A 21,070-nucleotide genomic window follows, 5' to 3' on the forward strand; every position below is an offset into this window, starting at 1 on the left:
AACTATATAATTTTAAATGTCAATTTAAAAAATTTGAACTATTCGATAGGGTAGTTTTTTTTTAAATGTAAATGTTTCTGAGTTATTTAAGTTTAAAAATTCTTATTGTCAAAATTCCAGAGAACCTTTTTATCTTTTTTGTGCAACTTTTCCATTGAATCATTTAAAATACAATCCTCTACTGTCGACTTTCGACTTTCATTAAATGAAATGATAACTAATTATAAAAAATTACTTTATGCCGAATTTTCCTTAAATAAACAAATTTCATAACTGTGTGCAAGACATTTTTAAATCGCTTCTTAGGTTTTCGAGATATAGTGAAACACACAAAAAGTTATATTTAACAATAAGAGACTTCCTCTTTCTTGTCTAAACGATTATGATCTTATTTTACAGATTGCGACTAACACCCCATATTCAAATCCAATCCGTCGTTGAATATATATATATATATATACACCCTTGTGCAAATTAATTGAAACAAACTTTTTTTTTCGTGTTTTTTAAAGAAGATGTTTTGGAGTTGTTTCGGTTACAATGGAGTTGGACCTTTGCAGCCTATTGACGGTATGATGCGTTCTGAGCAGTACATTACTATTCTGGGTAAAAAAGTTGTTCCAGAGTTGAAGAAACGATACCCTGATGGAACAGGGATCCTTCAACAGGATTTAGCTCCTTGCCATACGTCCAAAATTGTCAAGAAATTCATGCCTGAGAATCAAATTGAGACATTGGAATAGCCAGGGAACTCACCGGATATCAACCCAATTCAGAATCTCTGGACCATATGCAAGAATCGGCTATTAAATATGGACTATACAACTATGGAGAAGCTAATCACGGCGTTAATTCATGTGTGGTACAAGGACACAAATATTATAAATGACTGTAAAAAATTTGTGGAATCCATGCCGAATCGTGTCCAAATGTTAATAAAGTGTCGTGGAGATCATATTATGTACTAAAAATTTTTGAGTTTGTATAAATTTAAATAAAATAGCATTTTTTCTTAGTTTTCTGAATTTATTGAGTTTGTTTCAATTAATTTGCACAAGGGTGTGTATATATATATATATATATATATATATATATATATATATATATATATATATATATATATATATATATATATATATATATATAAAGAGAAAGAGCATTGATGAGAAAATTCTGGTAAAATTACCGTAATGTATGACATTTTTTGGTAAAAATAAATACATTGCTATGGTTAATAAAACCAAAATATATGATATTTTAACCATTCAATTGGAAATTTTTCAGTTCATATCATGGAATTTCAGTTCATGGAATTTTTTCAGTATCATTGGAAATTTTTCAGTTTACGAGGATTTCTGGTTTTCGAAATTATAGCTCTTATTGCCATACATTTTGTAAAAAATGCATAACTGAAAAATGAATTGAACTGAATAAATGGTTTGATGCTCTAAGATGTTAATGTAATGCTTTATTTCGTTACTTATGTAAATGTGTTATTTCGCAAATCTTCACTTATTAATTAGCACATTTAAGGTAATTAATGATAAGACTCCAGAACCATTAAGTATGAATATCATAACGTGAAAATCCTATTATTAGATCGAAAGTTAGTCAGGGTGTACATTGCACCCTGAATAACTGTTGATCATTTGAAAGATTTATTATGTAATATTTAATTTTTACGGCAAGAAATCTTGTTTTCTTAAGCCGATTTTTTTTCTAAAATTACGATTTGTAATTTTTTGAAACCGGTTCAAACTAAATTGCTAGAAAATGTTTTAATGACAATTGACAGATGAAATAGAATATTAAATTGCATCTGTTTGTATTCATCAAAAATTTAACAAAAAAATAAATACTGCGCTTAAACAAATTCAGTGAGCAATTTGAATGTTTATTATAAGAATGATTTTTTTTCTATCATTTGACCTTTTTATAACAAGCTGCATTTTGTTTCTAACTATTTGATTAATAACAGGTTTTATATCTTCATTTCTTCAAATAATCATTTTATTCTTGTAATCATATTATTTAAAATCAAATTATTCCAAATGTACAACAATATTTTGCTTTAACAAAATTGAACTTTGCTTATCAAAATGAGACAGCACAGAAAGTGATCAGTATAAAGATTATTGCTGAACTGTCTTAAAAACATTGCTCCCCTAACTTAAGAAATTCGATTTATTTATAAACTAGGGTGATAAAAAAATCCTAACAAACTCATTAAACTACTGTTCTTTATTTTATTTTTGCTCTTTAAGCGTATAAAACAGAACTTAAGTGTAATAAGCTTTCGATTTCAAAGCAAGTTTTATTGGATTTAGCCTGGTAGAAATAACGATGTAATAAAAATGTTTCCTTCATTAATCATAATTCTTTCCTTTAGAAAATGATAAAAGAGTCTTAAACAAAGAAAAGAAAAGTGAAACTTTTGGAGTCCACAATTTTATGGAATGTTGTATTATGTCATTATATCTTTCATATAAATCGTTTCTTGTCGGGTAAGATACAGCATTAAATGAAATTTATACGTTTCTTTTTAGGGTTATAATATTTAATATTACATTCATTTTTGCGATTTAATGAGTATATGTATCAGCTGATTTTTTTTGATATTGATTAATTCTCCGGCATTTAAAATAATATTGTTTCATACTGTTAGTTTGTAATTCTAAACATGTTTAGCTTCAGAACGAGTGATAATATTTCTAATTGTTTAAGAAAAACTTATTCTGAAAATGTTCAAATAAATTAAGTATCGGGGAAGATATTCCATTTTGTTATAACAAAATTCAGTTTCATAATTGCATTTCAAATAGTTTAAATAAAAGAGATTGCTAATAACAACAGATAGAGAGATGTGCACATTCTGTAATTCTATTTAAGTTCAATTAAATAATATTTTGCATTCCCTTTACGATTCACTATGTATTCATGATCTGTTCCTCTTACCATAGCATTAACACTAATGTGTTAATTCTATGAATACACATTATAATGTATTCAAAGCTGCATTTCTGTTTTAAATAATCATATATGCATGTGACCAATAAGTACTCGAAAGTTTTTTTGAATGTTTGAATATTTTGGTTTTTTGATAATATCACTTGAAACAAAAATTCAAATGCACTAAATCTTTAATTTATTTGATGATTTTTAGAATTTCTAACTAAAAATACCATTAATTCTTACACTAAAGTCAAGAGACTTTGAATACATTTCTTCTGTCGGAGTAATAGTTGAATATTTTTTCAGCAGATGTCAATGTAAGCAAGTTCTTCAACAAAATATTATTGAGTCTCAATTTTTTAATATCTTTTAATGAGTGAAAATGAAATGACTACCAACTGAAATTATAAGTTGGTATAGGAAGATACAGCGAAGGAATATTATAAGAGAGACTTTTTGAACTGAAACCAACTACTTAAAAAGGAAACTGTATACCTTGTCACATGGATTTTTTTAGCTGTTTTCGTTCAATAGTCATTTGTGGTGTATTGAGAGCTTGAATGAGAAGTACCCTTATTAAATTAGATATGGAGGATTTCATAAAGATTTTGTGAAGCTTTAAAAAAAAACGTAAGATACTGACAAAGAATTTCCCGCTATATATATTTTTTAGAAATTCCTGCTTTGGGTCAATGTATGGTAATTTAGATGAGCCTGGCAATCTGATGCAGACGATACGAATTAATTTGATACAATATACACGAGTCAACCTGCTAAATTCAGACAATTCAATTAAGTAAAAACTAATTTAGATACAGATTCATTTCTGTGAGTATGCTTAGTTTTTAATTCAAATATACCATTTTGAAAGAAAAGTTCCTATTTATAACTATAGATTAATGCACTTATTAAATTTATCATTTCCAAATAAATACTTTAGAATTTTATTTAAATATATATAAATAAAAATTCAGTATACAACAGACAGAAAAATCGAAATTTTTGTTTTATTTGACAAAACGATAACGAATTAAACAATTGTAAAAGAGAAGACTATATTTTTTAAAAAGAATGCCTTACAGTCCTCAGAAATTGTAGAAAATTGCTTAAAAATTGTAGTTTGTACATTGGATTATAAGTCATGAAATGCAACTTTGGAACTTTTAAGATCTCATATTACTTTTTGAAAGTTTCAAGACTAAATTTTTCAGAACTTATAATTAAAAAAATATTAAAAATGCAAACTTTATAATAATGCAGGAAATTTCAAGATAAATAGCTGTCAAATCGTAAAATAAAAAGCATCCAGAACAAAATTTCATTGAAAATTCTCCAAGAAAAATTAAAATAGTAACATACCTCTTGCGACCGCACAGGATCTCTTAAATCTGTTCTATAGTTTATACCACTTTCCGATCCGGAAGATGTCCAAGGCATAATTGTCGTTGAGGTCTAAAAATATGAAATTATATATTTCGTGATATCATATACATGCTTATTTACTTTGTTTATGTCTTAACTTTATTTTGTGTGCATTTGATTTGCATGTTTGCGTGTTTAGGAACCCCAGTAACTTCATCTCAAATATATCTATTATTCAAGAAATGGAGTTGAAAAGAAACTCTTTAAATCATTCAGAATTTGGTAAAAGTTTTGTCTATCAAAATTATTAAACATTTTGGTTTTTTTTCTTTCAACTCATGCGAAGAACATATGTCCCAAATTTGAAACTGCAATCTTATTAAAAACATGTTATGAAGAATGACATCATGTATGCTAATTACCCTCAATTACCCAACAACCCTAATTATTACAAAAATTTGAAATTAAACTCTTTTTAGTTATACCATAAAGGAGACATGGTCTAAATTTGAGCTTCTATCTCGGTAAAAAAGTGTTGCTTACCTTCCTTTTAATTAGGGTAATTTCTTCGATATTTATCTTTTAATGAGTCCAAATTTTAATTTCATGGGAAGCGGGAGAATTAATGATGAGACAGTGAATAAGAGAGGTCATTTTATGTACATATCGCGAAAAAAAGATTTTCATGTTTAGTAGTCCTTAAAAATATGAGCAGGTATTTCTAACTTTATTGGTGTAACCATTTGATTGTCAGCTTACAGCTGCAACACTAAGAAGAAAAAAATTCTGACAAGAATAACATGTCCTGTAAAGGCATTTCTTAAATAAAAAAAACGAGAATTCTGGTAAGTAAATTGAAATTTATGGTATTTAAACACTTGCTGCTTTTTACGTTCGATATAGTAATAGTTGATCAGAAATTTGGTGATGAATTCTCACTGTGGTTCTTATTGTCAAACATATAGTAAAAGTAGTAAGTAAATTTAACAAAAAAAATATTTCTAGGTCATGCTCTCTAAACCATTGAAGTCCTGGCGTTTTTCTTCGGAGAAAGAATCAAGCAATATTTTCGTGCATCGTGTCTGTGAAAATGTCCGAACCGCGATGGCTCAGGGGATAGAGCGTTCTCTTTCCAATGAGGCGAACCGGGTTCGAATCCCAGTCGACAAGAATTCCGCATCCGGCTAGCACCAACTACAGCGCTGACGGGAAATATCCTCAGTGGTAGACGGATCATGAGTTAGAGTCTCTTGCCGTCAGGCTAACCATGGGAGGTTCTCATGGTAACCTCTCCATGTAACACAAATGTGGGTTAGTTCCATCAAAAAGTCCTCCACGAAGGTATATTTCCCCCAGTACTCGATCCTGGAGTTCCCTTGTCTTCTGGATTGGGTTCAAAATTGCAAGGCTACGGAGTTGAACATTAGTAGTCGTAAACCCATAAAATTAGGTCTTCTGTTCAGCAACGGTTATAAAATGAAATATAAAATTGAAATGTCGGTGTTTTTCCTGGTAACCCGATACTAATTTACTGAAAGGGTGACTTTCAAGAGATATATCAAGAAAATTAGCTTATATGCTTTTTACTCGTTCACAGAAATACTAAAAACTATATTTTTGGAACTGCAAAACGGTTTTATAATGTTTTTTTTTTCAAAATGGTAAGGTTTTCCAATTATATCTTGTTTCAGTTACTATTTTGAAGATACAATTTTGAACTAAAAATAATTAAGAAAGTAAATGAATAAAATTTTACTATGCAGTCATATAAATGTCATTTATTTATTATAATCATTCATTAAAAATAATTTTAATCTTTCCTTGAAAATCAAATAAAGGATGTTAAATTATCTATCATGATTTGCTGATTCGTAAAATGAGTAATGTGTAAAATGTGTAAAATTCGTAAAAGCGACAGTAAATCTTTGAGATCAGCAAGATACTTTTGATATTTTTTCTTTCAATTATATTTCAAATTCAGACACTTCATCCATATTTATTTCATTCAAATACAAACATTCATCTAATATACTTAATCTACAAACTCATATTTCGGCATTTAATTATTAGTTACTATAAGAACACGTTAAATTCTTATCACAATAGAGACTATTTTGCAATAATGTAAAAAGTTTCTCTTAATGCTCGTAAACAGTCATTTTGTACGGATTAAAAAATGCGCACAATTTGATCTTAAATTAATCCATTAATAAAGGCCATTGCGTAACATCTTGCATGTGCATATTTTCAAATTCTTCGTCACCTACTAAATCAAATAAAATTTTAAAACTAATTTTATTGACTAGAGTATTTTAGAGTAATAATTAAGTCAAATCTGTAAAATTACTAGTTATTCCAGGCATCGGAGGAGTTTACACTATTTATTGAAAGGAAAAATTGCAACACTTCTAGCTGATTTTTTTTCTAAAGAAAAATAGTATGTGAATTTGTTTCGCGAAGTTTTTTATCATATTATACAATTTATAATTTAAAAAAATATAAATAAAATATAAATGTATTATACATCAATTAAAATTCGTGGACAGCAGAGCGACAGAAACGTACTGGGAAGTCGTAATGGAGGTCGGTGTGTTCAAGACCCTTGTTCTTAGTATTTTCTCTACCTTCAACTGAAATGGAATTTTTACATTTGCAATTTACCCTAAGATGCAAAAGACCCACGATAATCATTTTATTTTAACCTATTAACTAGTATGCTTTTTTTTTTTTGAAGAAAGATACGAAAAACAGCAGAGTTCCCCAACCCCCGGTCCGAGAACCGGTACCGGTCCGTGGATTAAATGGTACCTGGCCACCCATTTCACTGAAACAGGATTTGAATTCCTAGGTTTATACTCCAAATTAAAAATAGTTCCATTAAAATTTTATTTATTTAAAAAAAGAAAACCACTTCAGCCATTTTCTTTTTCAATTAGTTTTAATTTAAAAAAAAAAATCAATCATCATAACTGTAAATATTATAAATAAAACACGAAAGCGCGGTGCGAAATATACATTGGAATTAATGAGGAACTTCGTCTTATATCTCGAACGTGACTAATTGATTTAAGTATGTTAATAGGTTAAAATCACTTTATATTTATTTTTTGGTGTAACTGTATTTTATTTTGAAGGCATGTTTAAATACAATTAAATTAAAATTAATAAATCAAAATAATCTAAAATATAAGCAATCAATGTCCCCCCCCCTCCCAGCGGGCTGCGGTAAAATTATCAAACGTTGACAGGTCCGCAGTGATAAAAAGGTTGGGGAACACTGCTTTATAGGATATCTGTGTATTGCAAGATCTTTACTTCATTGTCTCGATTTCATTAAGTGTAGCTCCTTTTATTCAAAAGCTACATTTTTATTTCTAAAATACCTTTTCAAAAATAAGAGTCAAAAAGCTATTAAATAATTAAAATTTATATACAAGGAATGAATTAACAACGAATACATTTCATAATTAATTTTAAAACTAAGAAATAAAAATAATCAATCAGAAGTTTAAAACGCCCCCCTCATCAGTTCTTCAAAAGGGTATTTTTGAAAACAAAGTACTTTCAAAAAGAAGCGAAAATAGAGATGCAATATTTTCAGGGGAATGACTTGACGAGACGAGCAATTAAATATAAGTCACTTGAGTTTCAAAGATAATATTACAAAAAGTAATAATAATAAAAAAAAAATTGATTCACATTTTCGTGAACTGAAAAGACATATTAATAATGTACTTTTTGAACTGATAACTCCGATTCTTAAATGAAAAAAACGGATACAAAATATGAAAAACCTGTCATGGATTTTACATGCTAAAAGCAGAATTGAGGAGTCTTCTTGGAGCAAGGCTTTTCTTCCAGCTACCACGACTGGGAAATCAAATTTTCCATTTCAGTTGATCCGCATCTCTCTCGGCTTGCTCAAGACAATCATGATAAAATAACTTTTCAAAACATTCTATTCATTTTACCATTATTTTGGTGAGTTCAACATCTTGGTGACTATGGCATTTACCAAAGTGAATAGTCATCTTTTTACCTTGCTATGGTTTAAATAAAATGGCGGTTGATCGGAGTTGTTTTTCCCTTGTTTATTTCTAGTATACAGCAGAGGCATGAAAGATGCTTTCAAATTTTTAATGAAAAGGATTTCAAGATACGAAACGTACCTTTTTTTCGGAAATAAAACATTCATTTTCTGAATAAATTTGGATTTGTTTTCTTAAAAACCTTTAGGGTGGCCACAATCTAAAAAATTGCCTCCTATAGCTCTGGCAGAAGAGAGATCTTAAGTTTGGTTCATATACGTAATTTCACTTCTTGTGTGATTTGCTATGTCCTGAAAAATTAAGCTAATCAAGGCAATTTAGCATATTATTATAAAACTCTATTATCTAAAGATATTTTCAGGTTACAAAAGTGACATTTATTTGCTTCATTATTTAATTTATTAGTTGTCGATTTTTTTTAAAATTGGAAGGTATAGAAAATTTAAACTAATATATTCCCCATAAATTTAAATTGAATAATCCAACATTTAATCAGAATCAAACATAAAACTATTATAAAAAAATATTTCAAAATATGACTTCTTTGAGATAGTGAAATACTTAAAAATAAAATAAATAAATAAATAAATAATGTAAAGAGATCTTTCGTATATAAACTTATCTAGACAGTGGCCCATTATTTGAGGGTCAGGAATCTAAATCTACTTTGAAAAAAATCTTATTTTATTTAGAGAAAATACGTTTTTGTAACTGATTTTGTAGCTTAAAATACCTTTTACACTTATTAATTTTCACATTTAAGGTTGAGCCATCGAACTAATGCAGTGGAATACTAGTACATAAAAATCTCATCATTATGTTATTAAAGGCTTTTGTTTTTTTCATTTTACGTTCTATACATCCGAACTCTAATATATTGTATAGTTAATCCATAAGATGGGACATTTTATGTCAATGAATTCCTAAATATAGTTCTTGATATATTTTTAGATCAAACTTTTCTCAGAAGCACTCTTTGAAGATTAAAATACTTAGGGTTATTTTTAGCTGCAGTATTAAGGGGTAAACAATGAAATATAATACTTTATTATGTGGGCATCCAACACTTTCCTCGTATTTATTCCGTCGCCTAAATATGACGCCGTGCAATCTTTTCGTTTATCCATCCTCAAGGCGTGTCGTTCATTGAAGCTATTTTAGCTGGGATTTGATTTGACGAGAATATTATGCAAGAGAACAATCTCTGGTATGTTGAAGCGCGCTGTTGGATTCCTCTCTTTAGATTCCTTGAAATGAAAGACCGCTCTGTATTCATAACAAAAAGTTTTTTAATTTAAAAACTTTAAGTAAACAAAACTTAAATAAGATGTTCTCTTAATAAACAAATGGAAAATAATTGAAGCAAATAACTATTTTAATAAACTGTGTTTATCAAAACGAAAACATTTAAATGACAGTGAAATATAAAGCGTCACACATTAAACTGTTTCTTGGATTTATACAAAATCACTCCCTCCAAAAATGAAGTCTCATCATTCAAAAAATATTTGATATGAAAAGACACTATCTTAAACAGAAAAGAGTCTTTCTTCTCAATGTAAGATGGCAATATGTTCTTAAAAAACATCATAATAATAAAGACGTTGAATGAGACAAACATATCTAAATATTAATTAGATTTTCTTGACTGAATTGTAAATCAAAAACAAATCATGTTATAAGAAACAATAAAATTCATACTACAAATGTCCCAATAATTTAATAGGAAAAAATAGATTAAACTAAATATTTTGTGTCGCAAGTAAGAAAATAAACAGTTATTCAATAAAATTTTTTGAAGAATATTAATTGCTTCATTGGAACAAAAACGTGAAATTAAATTACGCTAACTGTAAATGTTAGAAACATTCTCATTCATTACGTTATCAACGGTAAAAAATACGACCCATTATGTTCAGAATATAAGTTGATATACACTGAGCAAAAAATTAATGGACCACCCTGAATAACTTTTGATTCAATTATCGGATATTCAAGCTTAAGGAGACAATGTAATTGGTTAAGAGGGTGATCTCAAATATGGTAATTTACTAATGCAGAAAATATTTTAAGTTACGAAATCAGATATAAAACAGTATTTTATCTGAGTAAAGATATTTTTTTCAGACGAATTTCTGATCCCCAAAATATAAAGGTTAGCTATAATCTGGGAAATAGAACTTATTAAGTGAATTTAGAAATGTTTCCACACAATTATAAAATTCCTTTATCCGAAGATAATTTCATACAAAGAAACGTTTAGTAATTATTTACTATTTTATTTATTAATAGTCTTAAAAGCTTTAAACTGTAAGGGAGAAAAGCATTTTACATAATTTTAGAGAAAGTAATTATACATGGAAAAATTCACAATTTGAGTAAAATTGGGAAAATATTTCCTGAGAAATTAAATTTAAGGAAAGTAGCATATTTAAAATTCGAATCAAAATTTATTACTATTGGAACTATTTCAATCTATAGCACAGAAATTTTCAGAAGTGCAAAGCAGAAACTTATTAAACTTAGCGATAAGGTACTGTGTAATTCCATGCTCATAATGTTATTCGGATCAGGTGGGTATTCAATTATTCATGCTTTTTGGCAACCATTTGCTTATAGATTGCTATATGGGGCAGAGCAGAGCACTTTCATCCATAGAAAATTCTATATTATTGAGACACACATTTGCATGGAAGAAGACATAATATAATCCTTGAACCAAAAGGAGTCATTGGATATTTTGATGTGATATAGATTAAAGGATTTAAAAATATATTTTAATTGAAAAACAATGAATTTACGCGCATATATGTCATCTTTAAAATTAAGATTATATTTTTTTCCGAAATCATCAATGTCTTCTCCAGATTTAGCAGACACACTAAATAGCCACAAAGTAGAACACAGAATTATTGGTTTCATAAATCTTTTGCTGTGAGCCAAAGAACATGCTTGAGCATATATTTGGATTCCTTCTTATTTTGTCCATCTTTCCTACATTAAAATCTTACAGAAATATCTTTCAATCTCAGTTTATTTGGTATATTCAATTCACAATAAATGTACATAATTTTACTTTTATTTTGTTATATTATTGAAAATTGTTGATGCACAACTTTCACGCAGTCATACAATTTTATTTCTTGCTTAAAAACACTAAATTTTGGTGAGCTACCATCGCTGAAACATTTTTTGGTTAAGAAATCCATGACATTACAAAATATTAGATAATTTTTCGTGATTTGCCTGTGTCATACCCGAACGCGGGGTTCCGCGTTCGGCTGACCACCTGACCGGAACATCTGCTCCTGCACCCCAGAGCCCAAGGTCAAGAAAACTGAGATGGGCGCAGTAGGCCTTGGCCCTCTATGGACTGTCGCGCCACTGAGTTTAGTATTCAATTAGTAAATATGTCTCTCATTAAAACTTGCTCCTACTAAATACACTTCAACAGATTTTGTTCAATCCATATTTCGATAATAGTTCTCCAACTGCTTCATACATTTTAATAAACATTTAGCACTAGAACAGCCGGATTTTGAATTTACCTAAAACCACTATTTAGAGTTAATTTGACTCCCGTCATTCTACTGTGAATGTTTTTTTAATAATTACTGAATGTTGTTGAAAATACAATATTTAAGAGTTCATATGTATATGCTCATTTGCATGAATACTATTCAAAATCACGCACAGAGGAAAAAAGTATGGTTGAAACAACCGGAAAAGTTCCATATTTACCGTTTTTTACTCGTTTTTCCGTTTTTTGACTCGTTTTGACTCCTACCGTTTTTTGATAATAGTTCTCCAACTGCTTCATACATTTTAATAAACATTCAACACTAGAACAGTTATCATTTACGCAAGTATGTTGAGTGTTTTTTCCATATTTCTATGCAAAAGATGTATGTTACGACAAAGAAGTGACAATGAAACTTTTTTCTTGTTCAGACGCCCTATTCCAATATTTTTTCCACGATAAAGAATTCGTCTACAAGTTTTACAAAGGTAAAACATAAATCTCAGAAGTCCTGCTTGCCTGGAGTTAAGGTTTGGTTCCATTGATTAGAACACCATATTTTCTCTAACTTGCAATTCAGATGAATGTTTTGCAACTTGCACAAATAAAACTAGTCATTCAAAACTTTTTTATTTTTATTTTATATATTTATTTTATATCATTCATTCTTCACATTACATCACTTTTTATCATATCACATTATGTCACCTTATATCATTCAAAATTGCACATTTTCCTACAAGGTTCAAAGAAGCTGGTCAGCTGTTTTAATTACTGTTTTAATTTATTTTACAAATCAACTCAACACTTTGACTGATCGACTAGTTTGTCTGCAACTTGTCATGAGTGAATCCTTTTTTCCATCCTATATTTTTCTCCGATGTACTAAGCATTTTTGTTGTTTTTAAAACTTTGAACCCATTTGAAAAAAAAATTAGTACTTCATTAAATTCTGCTTTGTAAATCATTTTTGTATGCACTTATTGTTCATTTTCCTCATGTAGGGGAGTGTCGGGTACCCCCGGCCACTGTCAATTTCATATGTATAGAATATTTCGAGCAATGGGTCTATGCAATGGGCCATCGGACATAAATTGTTATATTAAAAAAAGATTATTTTCAAAGTTTGAAGTATTTATGCAGCTAGTAGCGTGGTAAGCAATAGATTTGAAAATATGTTGAATACAGTAGTCATGAAATTAAGAAAAATTGGTTGAATGTTTCGATTAAACTTCATTTTAATACTAAAAAAATTATTTTTTCCATACATGCAGCATTAAAGTATGTAGTCTTAAGTTTAATTTACACAAAGAAAGAAGTTTATATGTGAAAAATTGTTCGATTAATTACAAATTTACAAAAAAATTGGATTTCGATTAGCCCCGCTCACATGAATGTCGGGTATCACCGTCCAATTTTATTTCGTCGATAAATGTACGGTTGCAAAGATTATTATTTTATTGCTTCAAATTTGAATGTTATATGCATTTTTAACAACAAATATTGTTGTTATTAAACGATAGAATTCACTAAAAGTATATAAATATGTATTAAATAAAATAATTTTGTGATAAAAATGATAAATGAGGTTTATCTATCGTCAATACATTGGTCATTTTCATTTACACCTGAAAAAACAGTCAAAAAACATAATTTTTGTAACTGGGCGGGGCTACCCGACACATTTTGAAAGGATCTGAAAAACATGTTTTTTTCAAATTTCTATTTTTTTAAGTTAAACTATTCTTTTTTTGGTTTATTCTTTTTGCATTATTTAATTAGATGATGAAACAATAGAAACATACAAAAATATTGAATATTACTCAATATTATACAGAAATATAAGCAATACTCTTTAAGTGGGCGGGGCTACCCGACTCTCCCCTATATAATTTTTAAAATTCTACTAATATGATATGAAATTTTCTAAAGGCCCCTTTCTGAGTTGAAAAAAATCAGATCTTTTTTGAGAGATGAGCAAAGTGTTATAAGTATCCTGACACAGTTGACTATAACTTTGACCTCTTTTACGTGCAAAACTATATTGTTAAATTTGGAAATAAATATGCACATTGCGAAGAAACAGTAACATAAATATACAACACATTGATTATTTCAACGTTTCTTAAATTAGAATTAGTTCTTAGCAAAGGAATCTCATTTGATATTAGAAAATAATAGTACTTGTTTAATTGGACCGAAGTTATAAAATAAACTAAATTTGAAAAAAAAATTGGAATTCTTATAAAATGTTAATAAGTATTGGGTGTTTTTTAATCTCAAAGATTATACAATATATTGCGTTGAATTCATAATTGAAATTTGAATGAAGATGAAATTTATTGCTCTGCAGAGTGTGCCGTATGTGACTGCAATAAAAAAAGTGAAAAGAAATGAAAATATCGATCGGAAGGAAAGAAATAAAAGTTACTTCAAGTTGTGCACCTGCTTTGATCACATGAATCTTCGAATACCGTAAGTCCAGTTACTTAGTCACGCATTGCTCTGTTCTTTACAACCACTATTTCTATCCTATAAAGCATCATGAAAAACGAACAATGCCAAAAACCAAATAAAATTTAGGAAAAAGAGATAAAAAAACATCTAATGGGGCATAAATTAATTGAGCTTAATTATCGTTTTTATCACTTCAGAGACTAAGAGAATAACGTGCACACATTTTGGGGTAATAGATGGTTATAATAAAGAAAACAGATAGCCGCAAACGATTACTTCCCAAGTTACAGTTTTTAATTAACAGAAAACTTCGCAAAAGAATAATTAGAATATTTTTTCAACGTGTATATTTCTTCCACAGAGGAAGAAAATTTTGATTCTTGAAAAAATCTTTTTTTCGCTTTGGGAAATAAAATATGCATTTATATATTTTATTTATTTTTTTTAAACTCCATTTTCTAGAGTTAGTTATGAGCTTAAATGTTTTAAGGTATTTAAATATAATATTTTACACAATCATTTCATTAAGTTACTTTAAAATGCTGTGATAATTCTTTTATTTTATGAGATCAAATTTTTATTTCATTTCAAATTTAATATTCAATTGAGAAGATATCATTCGGAAAAATTTTTACTACATAAATATTTGAAAAATAGATATGAAAACAATTATACATCTATGATATTACGAAATATTACGGATATACGACACAGTCGGAACTAAATATTACGAACTATGATAACTAAAATTTTTTTGTTATCACGAAAACTCTGAGTGCCTTAATACTACTACGTTTAAAACGTTTTCTCCGTTGATGATGGAAAAAAAATATCCGAATATATTTCTTGGCGATGTCATGAAATATTTTTGATCATCAAAATTTTTTTTCTGATTTCTGAAGATTTTAGAATGCTTTTTTGAATTGCAATTCTCAAATTTTTTTCTTGAAACAATAATTATAAAAAAATCACTACAAAAAAAAATGAGAAAATTTTTCATTACTAAATAAGTTGACTTGCAAGATATCTGTAATACTAAGAATACCTCCTCATAAAAGAGGAAAGTTTAATAAATCCAAATGTAACTGATATTTATTAGGAAGAAGTTAATGTGGGAAGAATTAGAAATATTAAAAGATGCTAAAAAGATATATCAGAAAAACGAAGAAAACGAAACAGAAAAACTTCAATTAAAGCTGAAATCGGATAAAAAATTTAAAATAAATAACTTTTGAAGTTAATAAATGTGATACAACATTTACACACCCGTGTTGACTAAATTGTGGAAAAAAAACATGATTTTTCATACCTCGAATTTTCGATTTCACAAAAGTCTTAGTATACCTCTTCAGGTTCTAATGTAATTTAACATGTTGAATTGAAATAATACATATTAAAAGAATTGCAAAGCTCCTCACACTGATTGTTTCTTTAGAACAATGTACGGTTTTCAGACAGATGATAAATCCAAAAAAAAGGTGAGATAAAAATAATATTTTCATTAAATTTTAGTGCAGTACATTGACTTCTAAGATTTATTAATATTATGTTCAAAATCACGCTATGCTCAAACAAAAGTTTATTTTAAATATCACGTTATATCAAATTTATGTCATACACAATGAAGGAAAGGAAGAACTACCTACTGTAAATGGTGGATTTAGAATCCTTATCAAAATAAAAACGAAAAGTAAACACACTTGGGATCGAAAATAATGTGGGTGTTTGATCGGAATAAAAAATCAAAAGCGCTATCGATATTTGAACAATTACAGTAAGGAAAGGTAATAAACTTCAAAACAGGTTTAATTGAAGGCTGAAACTTGAAAGGGTTTCTAATAAATAGTTGTCTTTTGACACTTCTCTCTTTCCTCCCGCAATTAAAACTGCCAAGCTGTTTAAATCCTCCTTTCTTGAAACGTGATTTGTCAAATTTTGAAAGCAGTTTTATTTTATTTTTCTCGATTAAATATTAATTTGTGACCCCCAATGTGCATGATTTTTTTTGATGATGATTCTGAAACAAAATAAAATTTATGCATCATCATATTTGTTTTTCAAATATTAGTATTAATATCTTAATTAATATAACTTTTCATAAAAATCAGGGGGAAATTATGACTGGCCCGTCTGTTCACATTGGATGATAAATCATAAGGTATGATCCATTTTTTCGCTCATTAAGATATAGTTTCTCTAATTTCAAACAGAAGAAAACAATTCAAATTTATTCAGATGTGTGCAGATAAAATATATTTTGTAGATAATTTAAAGGTAGATCGGTAATTTCATGGTAAATATATGTATTTAAAGATATTTTAAAGTTAAAGCTATGTATGTATTTAAAGGTATTTTGAAATTAAAGGTATATAATTATCATCCTTTCCTAATATTTTCTGCTATTATGATTTTCATTTTTAATAACTATTCCATATTCAGGGCTTAAAAATAAAAATATTCCTATGCTATCACCTCATGTGCAGCATCTAATGAAAAATATATTTAAAGTGTTAGCTAAACTTATATAAAATTATTACTTAATAACTCATATTAGGCTTTGCTCTTATAAGCGCTTACAAGCGTTTCAATCAAACTGTGCAATTAAAATGATAAAACCTAAATTGTAAAACTATTTTAGGAATATACATAAAATATCTCAAGAAACTGGAGCGGTGAGATACTACATGATTAAAAACTATATTCGCTTCAAAAAAGAAAAAAATCGAAGTAACAGTTGACATGCAAAAGAATACCCTCAAAATTAGGCGCTCTTTTTCAAGACCCACCAGAGGTGATTGAGAAGAAACAAAAGGGATTTGAAATATAAAGCGTGAAATTGCCAACGGAAATTTGAAAAATTAAAGTTCGAAACACACAAACAAATCTAGGGGGGAAGGAACAGAGAGAGGGGCAAATCAGAGTAAAACACATTTCCACCCATAATGGAGAAGTGAGGTGATGAGGACCTAATGTCGTTAACATGGAATCAACATTCATATGAATAAAACAAGATTCCAGGGCATCAAGATGAGTTGGTGTGACTGGGATGGATATAATTTTTGCATGGTTGACATTGAATTTATGCCCAAGATTCAAACAATGTACAGCAATTGATGATTTTTCGTGGTCTTAATAACAGACATATCTAATGTGTTCCTCAAGTTTAAATTTTAAAGCGCGTTTTGTTTATCCGATGTAGCCATGTTCTCAATGACAAGAAATGTCAGAGTGATTATCAGAACTAATATATACTTAAATTTAATTTTGCTAACATGTCAAAAATGTCTTTAAAACTAATGCTTTAAATGTAATTTTTTTTTGTTTCTTCCCTTTCACGTCTGGCAAGTTTTGAAAGCGGGCGCCAATTTTTGAACGCTTAAAGCATGTCAACTGCTATCTCATATCTGTGTATTTTTGAAATGAAGTAATGATTAAGAATACTTTTTCTGTCTTCTCTTGGGTAAAAAGAAATTTACGAGATATTACAGTAAAAAAATTAAATAGAAATTTAAAACTCAGTTGTAGTGGTAACCAAGCAAAATCTGTAAGATAATCATTACGATCACTGTATTAATTAAATTGGCCATTTTTGAATCTTTCACTTGAACAGCTTTTAATTTAGATGCAGCAGTTGGTTTATCGTAATGATTGCAGCAATTGATGAGATTGATTGATGAGATGGGATTGATAAGAAACGACGGTAGGTGGGTGAAGAGTCCTCTGGATCAATATATTGTCTAATATAAATTCTAGCTTTTTTGGATAAAATTTATTAATTTATTTTTGTTTATTTATTTATTTGTGGAGGAAAATGATGCTACTAGGTGGGACATCTGGCCAGAAACCTGCCATAAGGGTATTTACTTCCAGTCTTTGGAGATTTTTGCCCAAATTATCTATTATGATTTTTAAAAATTACTTTCTTTGCATTTTTTCTCTAATGGTCTGAACTTGTATAGTTACGAAACTTCAATGTCCTTAACAAAAATCTAACATCATTTGACTTCATAAAACTGGATTTCGATTGTTTACTCTGCTAAACATTCATAATTCTTATATTTTCATAACATAAATTGTTAATTTTACTTCTGAAAATTTATGGAAATTTATACATCACCAACAACTTAAATTACCTTAAAAGAAGTTCTTTTCGAAGAAAAAGAGCTAAATTGATGGAGAAAAAATAGATGAACGCTCGATGACGCTGTTAAATTTCCTCCCTCAAGAGAAACCACAAAAGAAAACTTCGAATGAAAGTATGTTTTTTTATTTATTTATTTTTTTATACTGATGCGAGGGTATAAAATCAAAAGACGGAAGAAATATAGGTGAATTGCGGTATATTTCGTCGGCAGATTGTGTTGCCGATAGCACCTGGCAGTCTCAGTCTTAGAAACCATTATTCTTCTGTTAAAGGAAGATTCGTAATTGGAAATGTTTTATGGATTTCTGACTTATTACTCTGATGATCTACGGTTAGCTTGGTATCTGCTTTGTGTTGCTACCAATTGAAGAGATATTTTTTTTTCGAGAAATTCCAGTGACAGTGTCTTTCTAACAAAAATAGTTTTTAAATCTTTTTATATATAGACTTGAAGTAAATGTTCTAATTTAGAAGTTCTTGATCGTTTACAGTCACTCAGTATCTTTGAAATATTTCTATATTGTATGTAATAAATTGAATGACAAACTATGACAATGCAAGATGGTTTCGGTACTTAAGCTTGCACTGCTTAAAGATTTTAATAATTAGAATTATTTTACTTCGCAGACAGCAAAATCATAGAAAGAGGAACATAAACTAGAAGAAAATATTACAGATCCAAAAACAGTTATTTTGTTATTTTGATTCTATTTCATTTGTTAAAAAAAATTACTTAGTTTCGTTAAACTCAAATTAAATGAGATTGTTCTGTTTTTAAAAAAAAAGGATTATACAAGATGACAATTACTAAACTATATGAAATAAGACGATAATTATTTAAAAATCATAAATTTGATTCCGAATGTAAAGGTCACAATAGATATTCAATCTTAGTTTAGGAAATGTTGGCTATGCATCATTGGCTATGATGTGGCGCAAGCGAATATCGAAATCCTGCGTGACCCACAGAAGTGCTGGAACATCGATGCTGTCGATGACATCCTGAATTTCAGTTTTAAGCTCAGCAATGGTTTTCGGGTTATTTCTGTATACCTTGTCTTTATTATAGCCAGAGAAAAATGAATCGCATGTGTTCAGATCCGGAAAATATGGCGAAAAAGTGAGTCCTATTCCAGTGGCCTCCAGGTAACCAAAACTAGAATACGGTCCCCAAAGAGCTCCTCTGGGACATCAAACACTCTCTTGGACCGACGGGGTCAAGCTACATCCGGCATGAACCATATCTTGTAGAAATCAGAGACATTTCGGATAATAGAGGGAAACCATTTTCCAAAACATTCACGTATCGTTCAGTAGTGTCCGCTCCGTCCCTGAATATCGTACCGATTATTCCATAACTGCTCATTATCCATCATACAGTCATATTACCCATCCATTCTCGATCGCGAAATGCGAACTCTCGGTCCCGTATATGCTCAAATTTTGCTTATAGACCAACCCATCCAAATGAAAGTGGACTTCGTCGCTAAACCAAACCATATTCACATCAAATTCCTGTTCGTCATTGCTCTCGTTAATAGCATTGACCAAACACAATCGCTGTTTCATGGAGCTTAATGACTGGTAGGTTTGAACTTCGTATTGGAACGGATGCAGGTCGTCCTCAACAATTTGTCGCAGGGTCTCGCAGTTGATTCACGCCTGTTGTACAGCTCGTGTAATCGATTTTGTAGAGCTGGTTTGAAACACAACGCGTGTCTTCTCGAAGTTTTCTGGCGTTTTCACCCTTTCTTATCGACCGTCATTGCCAATACTGTCATCACAAACACTACTCAAACTTGCGATTCCAATTCTTGATTGTTAGCGCATTTAGACCGGTTGTCCTCAGTTCGTACTCACTTTCATAGTCCCAATTTCATTTGCAGGGTTGCTTTAAGAGCGTGTTCTGCAGTTCGTTAGCGTTATTTTTCGTTAAATTTTGACATAGTGAGTTGCTGTTAGTCAAGAAGGCTTTTGAGAAGACGAAGAAGCCATTTTCAACTACTCACTGACTTCGAAAGTGGTCGTGTAATACCTCTGCGAGAAGGTCAATTTTCTTTCCGCGATATTACAGAAAGACTGGGGAGAAATGTATCCAATGTGTATGATTTTATTTTATATTTTATAACCGCACATGCGTCGTTGAACAGCCGGTCCTACTTTGGGTTTAAGACCACTGATGTACAACTCTATGGCCTTGTAATTTTGAATCCAATCCAGAAGACAAGGGAATCCTGAATCGAATATTGAGAGAAATTTGCCGTCATGGAGGACTTTTTGAATGAACTAACCCACATTTGCGTTACATGGAGAGAAAAACAACGATAATCCCCCACGGTAAGACCGATGGCAAGGGGACTCTAACCCATGATCCGTCTATCACAAGGAATATTCTTCGTCGGCACTGTGGTCGGTGCAAGTCTCGTGCGGCATTCGTATCGACAAGCCATTACTGGGGCTCGAGGCTTCGAAAACGATTCGCCACATTGGATGGCGAAGCCCCCAAGCCACCTCGGATTCACTGCGTATGATTGGTATCACTAGTGGTCAAGGGAAAGTATTGCTGCAAGAAGACCGGGTTCTGGG

The 21,070-nt window shown here is 29.8% G+C and overlaps 1 protein-coding gene across 4 annotated transcripts in view; it reads right to left on the reverse strand.

The window, feature by feature from the left end:
* Positions 1–21,070, reverse strand: part of LOC107454859 (cytotoxic granule associated RNA binding protein TIA1-like) — a 1,051,915-nt gene that overhangs the window by 842,134 nt on the left and 188,711 nt on the right. For all 4 annotated transcript variants that reach the window (XM_016073996.4, XM_071188069.2, XM_016072550.4 and 1 more), the window contains exon 3: positions 4,312–4,404. In XM_016073996.4, the coding sequence (XP_015929482.1) occupies positions 4,312–4,404 (93 nt within the window). The remainder of the gene's footprint in view (positions 1–4,311; positions 4,405–21,070) is intronic.

Source organism: Parasteatoda tepidariorum, chromosome 12 (genome assembly GCF_982258835.1).
Source record: "Parasteatoda tepidariorum strain Cologne lab strain chromosome 12, Ptep-v5.0, whole genome shotgun sequence".
Taxonomy (NCBI): domain Eukaryota; kingdom Metazoa; phylum Arthropoda; class Arachnida; order Araneae; family Theridiidae; genus Parasteatoda; species Parasteatoda tepidariorum.